Below are 15,744 nucleotides of genomic sequence, written 5' to 3'. Positions count from 1 at the left end.
ATTATTTGTTAACCTCTGTGTTCACCGAGAAAGATGGTTTTTAACTGTTTCAGTTTATTTGAGCCTCATTTTTACCTTATATGCTGTAATTCCATTTTCCTTCTGCTCTTTTATTAATTGTTTTCTTTCAGACTGTGATTTTATCTGTTACGGAGTTAATGGCCGTGATTTCACCGACCGAGGCGGGTTCTGGGCGGTCGGGGTTGGTCTCGTGGTCCCAGCCCGCTGCCTACTGCAGCCCGCACTCTCCAAGTGATTTTCCGTAGATTGGCCTTGTTAAGCCCGCCCTGCGAGGTTCCTGGCCAAATAATAGGAAGCGGGTCCGATGACGCCATTTGATGACGCGTCATCAGATGGTTTCCTTAAAGGGGCCATGTCCAAATTGATTTTGATAGTTCTGCTGTCAGAGTTCTACAGCATTGAGGTGCTGCAAACACTGACAAGCACTGCACAGAGGTGCATGGCTGCAGCCAGACTCTCCCATGACTCCCTCCATATGCTTATGGAGGGAGTCACAGCACGCAGGGAGGTTCTCTACCCTTCCCATGGGCGGAAGAGACCATCCCAGGAGATCAACGCAGTCTGGTTGCACATTGCCCAGGAGGGCACAAGCAGGGATGTCGTCAGGCGACCAGGCTGCAGTGGCGCAAACCTTTCAATGATCACAGTAGATCACAAAACATTACTGCCAAGCCACACTCAACCTCATCCTGCTGTGCCACCCATCACATCCCCATCACTCTGCCTTCCATACCCTACTCCTGCACATCTTTACTCACACCAACCTACCTTGCACCTCCACCCATCAGTCTCTACATTATCACTTCCCCATCTCACTAGCCACCCCTCACACTCACCCTCATCCTACTGCAAGGATACGAACTAACAACACACAAGGGTAGGCACTTGGGTGGTTTAGCCAATGTTCATGTGAAGTTTCTGTTAATGTGCTATCAAACATTGAAACCTTTATTTTCAGGACTTTGCGTTCTTGGACAGATTTGTGTGCACCTTTGGAAGTGGCTTAGTGAGTTGTAGTAAGGGTACCCCTCGCAATGGTGATGAGTGTGAAAGGAATGGCTTGGGCATTGTAGGGATGCTTTATGGTGTTGGTGTGGGCTGGTGCCAACCTGGCGCATCATTTGACATCCAGGGTGTACAGCATCAAGTGAAGTAAGTCTGGCGATGGTGACGCCATCCCTGGCATCCCGGGCAGCAATGTGGTCGGGTGCTGATGCCCTGTGTCCTGTGCAGCATCAGTTGGTTGCGGAGAAGGCTGGCATTGTTGTTGTTGCTGTTGGTGTGCCCGGTGATGCTGGTGGTGGGGCTGATCTTGGTGGGATTCTGAGGACTCGAGGTGAGATATTTTCAAGGGCAACGATGATGATGGAATAGATGGCAGGTGAGGTTGAGATGACGGAAGCGATCTGTCAATGGTGAGAGAGGTTGTTCCAATGAGGTGGCAGTGGATAGAGAGTTAGCTCCAAACACTTGCAAGCTGCAGAAAGCTCAATATGTCTTCCAAATGCAATAACCAACAGTTTCTGAGCTTTGAAACTGAACAGCTGTAACATGGGATCTTTTATACAACTTTGGCAGCTGTCAGGTCATGAGGTAATTCAATGCTGAATCCACTCATGACATGCTGAGCTGATGTGTTCTCTGAGCAGCGGGTAACACGTGGGGGAGCACGCAAAATTGAAATGTAGGCTTAAAATAACAGTTAATTGGATGTTAACAACCCATTTAATGATGTGAATTGTCTCCCCCGCCACTTGGCGTCGGGTCAGTTCAGCCCCGTCAGACCCGACACCTGGAAGACTCATGTGGAGGCGGGTTGACAGCGGGTTTCCTACCCGCTGTCAATCTTTGCTATTTTGACAGCGGACCCGCCTCCGAACCCTGCCCTCTGTGTGCCGGCAAAATTCAGCCCAAAGTTTCATTGAGGCTATGTCCTTGATTTGCAAGTTTAACACTGTGGGATTTTGGACTAAGTGACAAAAATTAGACAATTCTTCATTTGGAAATTATCTTGTTAAAGGAGAATCACTACAGTTATAGGTAGTTAATTTAAACCATTTATTGTCAAAAGTAATACTATAGCAGAACATTTTAGTGACATAATGGCACTTTTGCGACATGAATTATGCCATTATATATTTATAGACGGACAAGGTGCTTCTTTTAAACAATTTTGCAAGGGTAATAAATCCCCTTCCCAGCACTGACTCCTCCATTTTGTTGCCTGAAAGGTATTTGATGTGGCTTCATTTTGTCTGGTGTCTGTGCAGCATATTAGACATGGGGGTCAGCTGTGCATAGCCTTTTAAATGACTTTTAATCAATAAGGTCAAACCACAACTACATTGTAGCTTGACCTTGTCAAACAGAAGCCTTGTAGTTCCGTGACACTTAACAATTTCACTTGTGACTGAAAGAACCCAATATAGGGTGGGAATGGAGAAGAGATTTATCAAAGCTTTGCAAGAAAAACAATCTCCAGAAAAATAGATACTGTATTGAGTAATGCGTTAATACCTTCCATAGTGTAATGGACAAAAGAGTTTGATATGAAAGCATGGAGCATTCATACAATGTAATTTCCAGACGCAAATATCATAATTTATTTTTACAACTATTGAACTTCCTGTGGCGTAGGTCATGGTGAATCACAGGAATCTTTGGGGGTAATTTTCATCCTCTCCACTCGTTCGGTAAACTGGTGGAGCAGGTCATCTGCCCATTATAGAACCTACTCGAAAACCAATAGAAATTAAAATCGGGTGGGATCTATAACAGGCGGCAATCCACCCCATCAAATCACCAGCCAAGTGGTGAAGGTGAAAATGACCTCTTGTCTCTATTGTCTTCATGCTGCTGCTTTTCTCTGTCTCTTCATGTGCTGTTCTGCTTCTGTTTCTTTCTCTATCTTCTCTATATACTCCTTTCTTTTTCATCATCTAGCTTTCTGCTTTTCTCTCCTGTTCTGCTTTTTTTCTGTGTGGTCCCATGCTTCTACAGTTCTCCCTCTTCTCTTGTGCTGCTTTCTCTCTCTTTCCTCATCTCTTGTCCTGGTCTCTCACACTATAGGCCCCGGTATTACCGTGGGGAAGGTGCGGGGCCACCCAATAGCGAGAGATGAACCCGGCAAGGCCGGGGATGTGGAGGCCCCGCTGATCTTAACAGCAGGGTCTCATTTAAATAAAAGAACGCCTCAAAACCAGCCACATTGACAGCCTCGTTATTTTAACTGCACCCCCCCCCACACCTCCGCTGCTTGGTTTCTGCCAGGCGGATGCAGTTAAAATCGGGCCCTAAGTTTCCCTTTTCTTCTGCTGGTCTCTTACTTTTTTTCTTCTCTCTCTCTCTCTTTCTTTCTCGCTGTACTCTTCTATGACTGCTTTGTTTTGCATGTGGGCCAAGTCATCAAAGGCGGCGGGTCATCAGTCGCGAGAAGGATCCAGAGAGAACCCCAGCCAGGTGGGACATTGTGGGTGGTGGGTTATCACCGGGGGATGTTTGGGGAGGGATTTGGCTAAGGCCCCAGGTTGGTGGGATATCGGGACTTGTGGCCAGCAGTGAGGGGAGGGGTCCATCCCAGGCTGCAGACCAGTTATCAAAGCATGGGCGTGGAGAGGCATCTGGTATAGAGCCACAGGCAAGGGCACATTGAAGACGCTGGAAAGTAAATGACGCTGTGGATCATAGACCTAACTTCTGGAGATCTGAATAGTATGCATGCTTTAACAGCTTAAAATACAAATTATCACTAATACCTCCTAATGGCAGGTAAGGGCAATTACAGAAACAGAGCATCAATAGGCCCAAAGACACTAACAAAACTCTGGCCAGTACATTGTACAGAAATGCTGTTATAGATAACCCTTTTTTTAATGTCAAAAACAGTACTAGCAAATTTAACTTGATTGGACTCAACTTAAAGTATACATGGTGGTACATGCAATATTCTTGCTGGAGTTTTACATAATTGGTTCACTTGGGAGAATGCAGGGAAGCCAATGTGATATTCTCCCTGGATAGTTCAAAATGACAGTCTCTTCACAGGATTGTCTTCTTCAATATCAATTCATATTCATTTAGAAACTTCATTCTAAATCAATGCTAGGTCTTACCTTTCAAAATTGTTACTTGAAAGATTTTTTAATTTGAAATCCTTCAGATTTCATGAGCCCCGTCAGGAACCCAGCCAAGTTTACCATTTTACTTTTCCTAGCACAGGCACAGACCCTTATACAGCACAAACATATTAATGCCATTATTACAACCACCTGGACTCTGCTTACCTCAGTGCTGAGATCGGTAAAACCACAGAAATCACAGAGAAAGAGAACCAGTTAGTTATTGACTTGGCCTGGTCCCATATCTCTGACTGCCTTTCTAACAGTTTTAGAGCTCCCCTGTATTCATCTGTTTATTTCTGTCAGTCTCTTTTCCTGTGTTTGCCTTGTATTTCCCAACGTCCCTTTTTGTGCCTTTGTATCCCCTTCAGCCCCACAACCCCCCGAGATATCTGCGCTCCTCTAATTCTGCCCTCTGAGCATCCCTGATTACAATCGCTCAACCATTGGTGGCCGTGCCTTCTGTTACCTAGGCCCTTAGCACTGGAATTCCCTGCCTAAACCTCTCCGCCTCTCTTTCTTCCTTTAAGACGCTCCTTAAAACCTACCTCTTTGACCAAGCTTTTGGTCACCTGCCCTAATTTATCGTTAAGTGACTCTGTCACATTTTTTGTCTTATAATACTCCTGTGCAGTGCCTTGGGACGTTTTACTACGTTAAAGGTGCTAAATAAATACAAGTTGTTGTTGTTGTATGTGTGTTCTGGGAGCCTCTTTCTCCTCTGTTTTGGGGATGGGTCTTCTCTCTATTTGTCAATGTATTTTTGGGATCTCTTTCCCTGAATTTGTCTCTGTCTTTCTATCAGTCTTTTTCTGCATGCTTGTCTCTGTTTCTGGCACTTTCTTCCCCCATGCTTGTCTCCATTTCTATCAATCCCTTAGTGTGTGTGTGTGTGTGTGTGTGTGTGCGTGTTTCTGAATTTCTGGGCTTTCTTTCCCTGTGTTTGTCTACTTGTTTCTGGGAGTCTGTTTCCCCATATTTGACTCTGTTCTTCTGTCAGTCTCTCTCTCTCTTTATATTTGTCTATATTTCTGTTCGTCTCTTTATGTCCGACAGTCTCTTATCCCCAGTTATAGTGGATAATTTAATTGGATGTTACTGTAAAAGGACAGCTCAATGCTACCACAGCTCATTTCTGAAGTAATCAGAGGCGAGTTACTTTCTGACATCAGTGAGTTAAGAAGTACGAAGCTTTTCAGTTTGTAATGTCAGTGTGTTTAATTGCAAAGTGTGCAGCAGTCACCAAGCACACCAGACTCTCACTGAGGTTAGCACCTTCATGTTATCCACCAGCTTACATGGTTATTCATTGCTGTTTCCTGAAACAAAGCATATAATACAATATCAGCAATGTACATCACAGAATCATCGCTGTATGACAATTCTGCAAGGAATGTAGAGAGATTTTTTAATACTTTGACAGCCACTCATTTCCAGTAACTCATTATTATGTACTCTGCTTTGTTACTGCACCTGTACCTTTATGGACCATCACAGCGCCCACTGACGAGCTCCTTCTCTATGCTGAAAGTGTATTTTATTTCATTTTTTGGCATTCTCTTCTTCATAGTAAAATTTGAGAAGCAGCTTTTTGACTGTGTGTAAGTTTTAGGCTTTCAGCTTTTAATATGTTTTTCTGGTAATATTTGTGGATAATGGGCTCCAGCTTCTTGCAGATTTTTGACGGAAAGGTTTCAGAGACCAGCAGATTTACAGCTGACAAGGACTGAGCTGCAGAGACTCACTCCCTGCTTGTTATCCGCTTTCAACTACACCTTAAAAAGACTCTGTGAGTGAGCTACAAAGGCTTAGCAAAATAATAGCAGCTGTTAGCGGGGGGTGGGGGGGGGGGGCGCATTATGTTACCAGGCTATCTGCATGGCATTACTAGGTGTAAACATCGACAAGGCCCGGCCTGGAATCTTTCAGGCTTTCCGACTTTTCTGATCATTTTACATACCTCAAGTGAGATTAGCAAAGTAGGTCAGTTGCTCCAGATTCTTCCCAAATACTGCAATAAAGAGTGTTTACATAAGAATTACGCAAATATTGACTGTAAGTTTCTTTTTTATGAAGTCTGTTAGTATGTGTGAAAGTATTTACTGCAGGCATTAATACATTGAAAATACTGGCTACTTTGGGATTTTTCAACATACTTATAAATCCTTATTTCTCTTCTTTTGAAGTAAAATATGCATCAAAACACTAGTCATACTTATACATTTTACACCTATATATAACATTATTATTTATTAATAAGACATAGTAATCCTTATATGCACACTCTGACAGAGTAAGATTCGATGTATAGTGCCACAAAGAGGCTGATGTGGCAGCTCACAGCAGAAGTAAAACCATTAACAATGCACAAAGTTTGGCACAGTTGAGCATTGTTAACATACCTTAATGCTTAAACATCTACAGAGAAAATAAATCCATAAGCCTTGAAATTACACGGTGTGATATTAGCATACGATAGCCTAATGTGCTCATCTGAAATTCCTTGGTTTGATATTTTAATGGAGCTTTTGACCTGCTTACCCTCATTAAGATAGCACTGAAAGGAATTTACAATTGTGACAAATGTTCAAGCATTACTATCTGCTATTGTAATATAAAGGCGTAGTTTTGCAGTGCAAATTCACTTAATAAAATCAGATTGCTTCAAACCAGCCTTCTCAACATAAAACAAGGAATGGGAACTCAGGAGCATTTGTTGATCATGATAGCTTGTGTAAAACATGATATATAATATTTTGTCAGCTGTTGAAGCTGTTAAAACATAGCAGGGTAGAAATTGGTCTTCTTGTTAACATTCAACTGTTAGCCAAACTCCTTCCTTCGCTGGTTTACAGCGACACGCTTTGAGTAAGCACAAGACAGTTGGTAAAGTATACGGAACAGGCTTTATTGAATCTAGTAAAGGTGATCGGCCCAACTAGACACAGAGTGGCTTTCTGTTTCTCTATCTTTCAAGCCCTGTGAAGACCTGTTGAAAACCATACTCCTTTATACACCATAATATTTTGCCTACATCAAAGGTACATGTCACAGATAAGACCTCATGACGTATCTGCCCCTGAATCCCTTGAAAACAGTGTCTTCATGTAAACAGTTGCAGCTATTTACTCCAAAGCAAGTTACCTCAAACAAGACTTCCTGACTTAACTGTTCTTGAACCCTTTGAAGAGTAGGCTTTCTTAACCATTATCTTTCTATACTATAGTTGATGGATCCCTCTACCTATGTTTGTTACCCTAACCACTAAAGTTATACCTTAATCACTCATGGCTGACATCATTACTGTCATTTATTTCCTTGCTCAGGCACTTTTCGTGAATTACACTCAAGACACTAAAAGCAGAAGACAAGCTATGCTTTCTTCTCGTGACATTTCAAAGCCATCCTGTTTATATTGGAAAGTCTGTAGTTGCACAATACAAAGAAGTTTGATGATTAACCCTTAGCTCCCCAAGATGTCCAACATACAGCTCTCCAGGTTGTCCAAAATTTCGTTGTGCCCGTTTTCCGGGTGAGAAACAGGGGCAACAAATACCAATTTCATGGGCGCTGCCCCGTGACCCGAGGATGGCTGAAATATGTCCGACCCCAAATAGAGTCAGGTGATTTTTGCAGGCCTCTCTGGCGGCCGCTTATAACAGATGTTAGACCCCTTGCATATGTTAATGAGGGGCACAATGCCTGTTTGAGGGCCCCTCTGTCACTTTGGGCTGTCATGAGTGGAGCAGGTGCTGGATCAGCTCTGCTCAGGTTTTCTGTTGTGGATGCGGCCCAGCAAATGGGACGCAACCAAACAGGTAAGTAAAAATATATTTTTTTTACAGCTTGATGTGGAGCCAGGAGCTGGTCAAGGGAAGCTGCTGCCCTGTGAATGCCCACTCCCATTGTCCTCCGCCCCCCCCCCAACCGCCCCCACCGCTCCCCCTCCGCCGCCGAGGCCTGAAATTGATCTCTTGGAAATGGGTGAGTTGCCTCTGAAGGCACGACAGGTGCCGGCAGCTGACCTGAAGTATTCCAACGAGGCCCGAGGCCCAAGTTAGGAGCAACTTCGGGCCTCCAGTTTTGGCGCATGGCGTCTGCACGCCGTTGGTTATGCTCCCGAGAATGGGCCATAACTAATTTCTTAGCTAAGTACGTGCAGTCAAACACGATATTCTCACTTGCTGGCTTGCTTATTCGCAGCTATAGCACTGGCGTAGGTCTGAAATCACCTAGTTTCTGCATCAGCCAATCATCAGTCTATGTTACAAAGTGTCACTGGAATCCATGGACAAGCAGAGAGTTCAATTCTATTTGTAACACCAGCTACATCCATTATCACTTAATTCTCTATTTCTGTGATTACAGCACTACAACATGAATTTTAAACTGTCTCAGGGCAAACCAGTCTTGCAGTGGGGGAATCAAACAATCATTAGGCCCCTTATTTGCCATTTTTTTTTGGGGGGGGCTCTACCAATATTCCTGCCCATCATATTGGAAGCTTAGGTGGCCGTTTAGTGCCAGAAAAACAGGTGCTGCGCAGCCGAATTTCTAGGCCATTGTGTCGTGAAATCTTTTTTTAACGATAGCTCCTAGCTCCTTTCCGTAAACTGTCAGATCAATGGATGTCAGGTTCACTTGGCCATCAGGGAAATAGACACCTCAACTGGGCTTCATTTTGTCAGGAAGTCTTGCCCCTTCATCCATTGCCTTGTTGGAGTTGGGAAAACACTTACGATTGAAAGCAAAAAAAACCCAAAATAGATCAAAACCAAACCGGCACTGTGTGATTGGAGATGAAACAATCCTATCCAATTTTCATGAAAACAAAACATAAAAGGCATCGATTTTGGGAGCTGAGATGAAGACTAGCAAATCATTTCAAATTGGTGTATTTTAAGTTTCAAATCACTACAAGGCAGTGGTGCTTTAAACTATTACACTGGTACATATTCAAACATCTATTTTGTTCCTTTTTCATGCTCATTTTTGTACATTTGTTTTCTTTCTGATCCATATGTTTCCATCTATCATTCCTACCTACTCTATGTGCCACTTCCCTGCTTCAGAAGGTGCACATATGACCTGTTCTTAGGCCTCAGCATATGCTGTCATTAAGTTGGCCAATTAGCGGCTTGTGAGAGTGGTATATAGTTGTGTAACCTTGTGTTTGCCCACCTTTCATTAACAGAAGCATCTCCCCTCTACTCAGTATTTCTAGAAATGATCACTGAGATTGACAACTGAGCATGTGCAAGCTCAGCTGTGAAAGAAAAAAAGAAAGACTTGCATTTATATAGCACATTTCTTGACCTTGGGACGTCCCAATGTGTTTCCAGCCAATGAAGTACTTTTGAAGTTTTGTAATGTAGGAAACACAACAGCCAATTTGCGTACAGCTAGGTCCCACAAACAGCAATGAAATAAATGACCAGATCATCTGGTTTTTTTAGGTGTTAATTGAGGGATAAATATTGGCCAGGACACCATGAGAACAGCCCTGCTCTTCTTCGAATAGTGCCATGAATCGTTTACATCCACCTGAGAGGGCCTCAGTTTAATGTCTCATCTGAAAGATGGCACCGCCAACAGTGCAGCATTCTCTGAGCACTGCACTGAAGTGTCAGCTGAGATTTTGTGCTCAAGTCTCTGGAGTGGGATGTGAACCCACAACTTTCAGATTCAAAGGTGAGGGTGCTACCACTGAGCCAAGGCTGACAAAGCTATGAGGCAAGGTGGCCAGACAAAGGGCGTGAAGAGTATGACACAACTCTCATTTTGTGTCTCCATGGTACGTCATATCAGTGCTCTGACGTGCTGCATCACCTGGCTTGATTAAAGAGAAATTTGTTTAATAAAAAGACTAAAACCCCGATTTTAGCTCGAGACGGAAATGAGCGGTGCGGAGGCCAAAGCAGGCGATGATCCATTTGGCTCTTGGGTCCTGAGGTCCAGGTGATTTTAACCCCTGGGCCTTATTAACCTGGTTTCATGTCACTGCTGGTGGGCAGAGTGGAAAGTCATGGTGGGGGGGGGAGGTGCAAGGGGCAGGGCGGGGGCGTTCAGGTCGCCACTGGGGACCCACGGAAACGGTCCCAAGCAAGGTAAGTCAAGAATGGAGGAAATCGTGAAAGTCTGCGAACGGGGGAGGGGGGGAAGCCCGGTGCGGGGAAGGCCCAAGGTATCCTTGTGAGCACTGCTGCTCCTCCTGGCCCACAAGGAAAGTTTAAAAAGTAAAAAAGTTTAACTTACCTGCACCATCTGTGGCTAGGATCATGCTCCCTGCTCACTTTCGCTAGCGAGTTTAGTCATGCCCGCAGTTAAAATAGTGCGCGCACCCCCATGACATCATTTAAGGTAGGTCCTCACGCCTCTGGTGCGGGCGGCCTTGCTGTGCCTGAATTCATGCAAGTTAAGATTGGGGGCGTGGGAACATGTTGGAAACATGATGCAAACACCCCCTGCTATCTTGACCCACTCTACCAAAACATTCTCACCGGGCCGAGTGGGGGTGGGGGCAGAAAGGGGATTAAAATCAAGCCGTAAAACACGCTGATCGAGATCAATGACATGGAAATCAATACTACACTGGCAACAGTTTATACGTCATTGTTCACACTGAACTTGTTTGTTTTTTGCTTGCTTGATTGATTCATTCCTTAAAATAGCAGTTTACTGCAGTAGATTGTAGCTTGAGGCTCAGAATAGTTCTCCAATGGCAACTTCAACATAGTCATTTTATGTGTGAGAATAGCAGAGGAACTAGTCCTCAATGAAGTGTAAGCTGCACTTCATACCCCAACATCCAAGAATAACAATGGCCCAGAAATCTCTGGAGTGGCGGAACACGTGTCAAGCGCTGTGAATTGAATGTTTTACCTCATCTGTCAGATCGTATTATCTCTGCGCCACAAAGAGCTGGAAATGCAAATTGACAACGGCGTGATGATGTCATGACACCTGGGACCCCACGAACGTTGGGTTAAATGGTCTACCTCGTTAACTAATGAAATTTAAGAATAGAGAGAAACAGAGCGAATGCAGGAGAAGGAAATAGGGTGAATTAGAGTCAAATTAGAGACAGAAAGAAATAAAGAGGGAAAGAAAGGATGGATTAAGAGAGAGTGAGAGAGAGAGAAAAGAGACAGAATGGAAAAGTAAGAACATTTAAAAAAATTATAAATTTAAAAACCTCTAGGAACAATTTACTACCTGTGGAAGTGATATTCCCCAGTTTCATTGTTGCCTTTTGGGACCTCCAAGGTGGCGTGGCATGTCGGGACCATAACTCGAGTCACTAACAGCGTCCTTACAAGGTGAATTAGCAGCCCTTAATGGCTGCGGCATGATTAATTCGTATTAGCGCCGCAAATCCAGCAATTTCACGACACACAATGGGGAAGCTCATGGCGAGATGGTCATTTTTCCGTTTTGTGCAGCAATTTGTGGCGAATTGGAACTCATGGCGTATCTCTTTGCCACAAATCGCTGGATTTTTTTAATGTACTAATAATGGCGAGCGCCGTGAATTCGCCGTTATTTTTCCAGCGATTTCTGGGCTAATGCCATTACAATGCGCCACCTTACTGTTCTTGACTTGTGGGTAGCATTTCAATGAATGCAGTGGCCCTTCCCTGCAGTAGTTGCAGTAATCTACTTTTATAAGTCTTGCATTGCTCGAAAGGAAATGCTGTTAGAGTAATGACTTTTGCTTGTGCAGAGGTTGATACAGTTCTATAATAACAAAGAAAGGCAGCTTCCCAAATTAAGCCAGTTGATATTATATGAAGAGGCAGTGTCTTGTGTCAGTTACGCAAAGAGACCATTTATTTATTAACAGCAATAAAGTTGATGAGAAAAGTTATTAGGACCATGTACCTACCTCACAGTTTTTCATCAAATGGTACAGCTGTAAATTTCTAGCTGTGCTGAAAATGCAACTTATCAAAATTAAATCAGTTACCTAAACGATTCTTGAAAACTCACGGGCTGGGTACAGAGTAAAACCTCCTGCCTCCCATCTCGTGTCTTTGCTGTACAGCAATCTGATCGAGTGTCTGCTGGGGCAAACTGTTTTCAAGTGTAGGGATGTCATATTTTCTGATTACAAGAAACACATGGGACGGTGCTGACAGCTCGGAGTTACTCTGTGACTTGATCTGCCTTCCTCGAGGCATTTTCTGAAGATAAATGGCTGACTGATTCAGAATTAGTGAATGCAAGTTGAATAGCCACGATTCAGAACAAACTTGGCACTGAAACATAAATGGAGATTAATGCAACTTTCTGTTCAAGTTGAATGTGAGTATAAATGACAGCCAATTACAGTTGGCTAAAACCTGTACCTTGCTTTATGTCAAATATAATACTTGCACAGCATTGTGTTTTTAATGGTACTGATGTGAGGAAATATTTCAAATAGCATTATTTTGTTAGCATTTTTAAAGGTCCCAGATTATCTAGTTTCTTGTACCACAGTAAACAAACCATTGGAATAACTACTGTACCTCAATGAGCATTGATAACATTGGTTCCTGCCTGGGCAGTTCCAGACATTGCTTATTGACCCCCAATAGTTGTCAGGGCCACACAGAGGTTAGATTTTTCAGGTGATGGTAAGTGTACTGGACAGTTTTTTCCAGTGATCTTGACTCACTAACAATAGTTTGTGCCACAATTAATGCCCATATTAGTTAGATGCCGCCAAATGAAATGAAGTAATTGTGAGCAAGGTGGGTCTAAAGCACTGTGAGAAGAGCAGTGTGGGGTGGGTGGGCCAGTTAAGCATTTTGAACTGTTAATTTCTACCAGTAATGCAAAATAAATCATAGCAAATTGGCAGATTTTCCATTGGCACGTGTCAGTTCTCAAAGAGAAATCCCTGGCCTGCTATTGAAATTCTGGAGAAATTAATTGTGGCTTACTGCTAGTTGATCTTTTTCCCCTGTACTCTACAGATACTGCAAGAAGTCTAAAAGCATCTCCATCTGCAGTTGAACATATTTCTCAGAAGCTGAGGCACACTCACGAGTTTACTGTTCTGGTTACACTGAAGCAGGTCCACTATAATTCAGGAGTCTTCCTGTCGATTCATCATACAGATAAGAGGTCAGTGGCACACTGTATATTTCATATGAAGGTTGTTCACTTTGTCTGTTTATCATAAGTACAGTAAAAGTGCAGTTAAAATTCATCCAAAACTGCAGTTTATTTTCCAAAGGAAACAGCATTTGGGATAATTACAAAATCAGTTAAATATTGCCTTTTAAATTACAGTATATCTTTTACTACTTTGCACACTCGTCAGTTTATTTTTCCTACTGCATCTGTCAGGCGGGAGCTGAGAGCGCACTGGGCAATGCAGTAACAAGAGATTAGTTGACTTCAGAGCTTTGAGGAAAAAGAGAGTGTGTCGGCGGGTGGTATTCAGATTCAGAGAAAAAAAGTTCAAAGCTGCATTTTGTGTTCTTCAAGTTGCTGCTACATTTTTAACTCCTAATTTTCTTCCCTTCTCTCCTGAAGGTGGTGAGTCAGGCTAGTGCATGATTCACAGGGGTAGTCAGTCCTCCAGTGCCCGACCCAATTGACCATTCTTCATGTGTCAGCCTGGACAGTGAGTGTTGACAGGCAGTTCAACCACGGGGGAACGATCCTATCTCAGTGACATCCGCACTTTCTATCTGTGAGCCACTAATCAAAAGGGGGAAATTCTGGCTGTTTTCTTTCCTCTCTTCCTAACCTATGGAAAATTGAGGCTAACTATAGTATTGCCATCATTCTCTTGGCTGAGATTATGTACAGACTGGGAAACAAGCTTGGTACCTTGTTGGAAAAAATCTTTATTGGTTTTTCATTTAATGAGAAAAGGTAAAGAGTTCACAGACACTTTTGTTTCTCATGACAGTAATCATGAATATTTCATCAATTGCCCCCCAGCCTATTTATATGACATTGCTTTCGTATATGCTAATGTCTCATTAATTCAATGATATAGGCTTTTACATGGCTATTTGCTGGTGCTTTTGCCTTGCTATGCTGGTAGCATAATCTAATGCTGTAAATTAAGGATTCCATGTGTAACATAAATTAAAACTGACATCAGTGTTCTTGTAAGGGATGACATCAAAGAACATCATATGAACTCAATCAGAAATTTCCTCCAGTTAATATGTTGAAGGATCAGTGGAGTATGCTAACTAGTTAGTCAGTTATTCAGCCCTTGTCTGCAAATGTAAAAAAGCATTAGATAATTTCAACAAACACATCAGCATGAAGCCTGTCAGGTTTTAGCTGTGAATGTAAACCCAGGCCTCTCAGTCAGTCAGTTAAGATTTGTCCATTTATATGACCTGTAAATTATATCTAAAACAAAAACAATACACAACACTACAGAAACCAATAATACATTCCAAGCATAACTTCATCGTTGGACCATTTGACCTCCACTTGGGTTTTATGAACTCCTATAATCTTCCTCATCCGGCCTTGATGATTTACCCTGGATTTTCTCAGATAATGAGAAATGCACACCATCCAATATATCCAACATTACGTTTCACAACAACTGCTTGGACTCCTACCTCTCTAACTCCATGCTGTCACCCTCTTTGTGACTAGTAAGATCATAGGGATGCTTCTCGTACGGATATGCAAGATGTCACGGAACAAATGATTACTGGAGTGTGAGCTTATGTCAAACACTACAATCAAATAGGAATTAATTTCCTCTCAAAACCTTTTTCAATTTTCAGACAATTTCCACAACAGATCCCTTGCTTTTCTTCAAATCTCCACTAACGACCCAAAAAGTATAATTCCATTATTTGAATCAATTATGGTTCATGTTATTTTTGTTAAAGTTTAACATTAAAAGATGACATTTCCCTAATGTTGCATTACAAAGATAATCTGCTTAGAGTTTTGTGAATATTTATAATGGAAATCCATCTCTGCACATTTTATTCCTGTTTTGTAACTGGCAGGAACTAGGGGTGCGGAGTGGAGATGGGCATGCAATTAATAGAATTCAATATTATGCAGTTCAGTTTCTGCTACAAAAATGTGAAACCTCTAAAATGGATTGCATTTAAATAATAAGGCAAACTTGGGCATGATTACATAGGGAACAGTAGATACCTAGGATTGATAGCATAGACAATATTGGCTACCTATGAGTGATTGTATGGAAAATAATGGAAATCGAAAAGTCATTACATAGAGAATAATGGATATTTGGGTTCGATCTCATAGAGAATAATGGATGTCTTGGCTCACTTACATATACAATAATGAATGCTTGGAATTGATTGCATACAGAATAATGGATACCTCGCAGAGATTATTACATATAAAATAATGGAAATCAGAGAGTGATTACCTAGAGTATAATGGAAGCCCGAGAGTGATTACAGAGGGGGTAATGGATATACGGAATTGATTTCACAGGGAATAATAGAAATCTGGTCATAGTTGCTTGGGGGTAGAAATTCCTCTGCACAGAAAATGGGGGAAATGCTTCTTTTTCTCTATAGTTAACAACCTACCAATTTCAATCACAGTAATCACACATTTCAAAGCCATGCATTCCCACAATTTCATCAGT

At 42.4% G+C, this 15,744-nt stretch overlaps 1 protein-coding gene across 2 annotated transcripts in view; it reads left to right on the top strand.

The window, feature by feature from the left end:
- The window catches only part of LOC147106349 (protein NEL-like), a 342,986-nt gene that overhangs the window by 20,909 nt on the left and 306,333 nt on the right, over window positions 1-15,744 (top strand). For both annotated transcript variants that reach the window (XM_086009387.1, XM_086009386.1), the window contains exon 3: window positions 13,100-13,250. In XM_086009387.1, the coding sequence (XP_085865513.1) occupies window positions 13,100-13,250 (151 nt within the window). The remainder of the gene's footprint in view (window positions 1-13,099; window positions 13,251-15,744) is intronic.

The sequence above is a fragment of the Somniosus microcephalus genome, chromosome 16 (genome assembly GCF_052327205.1).
Source record: "Somniosus microcephalus isolate GS21.2 chromosome 16, FLI_Smic_1.0, whole genome shotgun sequence".
Classification (NCBI taxonomy): domain Eukaryota; kingdom Metazoa; phylum Chordata; class Chondrichthyes; order Squaliformes; family Somniosidae; genus Somniosus; species Somniosus microcephalus.
The sequence above is the reverse complement of the archived record's forward strand: the minus strand, read 5'-3'. Positions and strand labels throughout refer to the sequence as shown.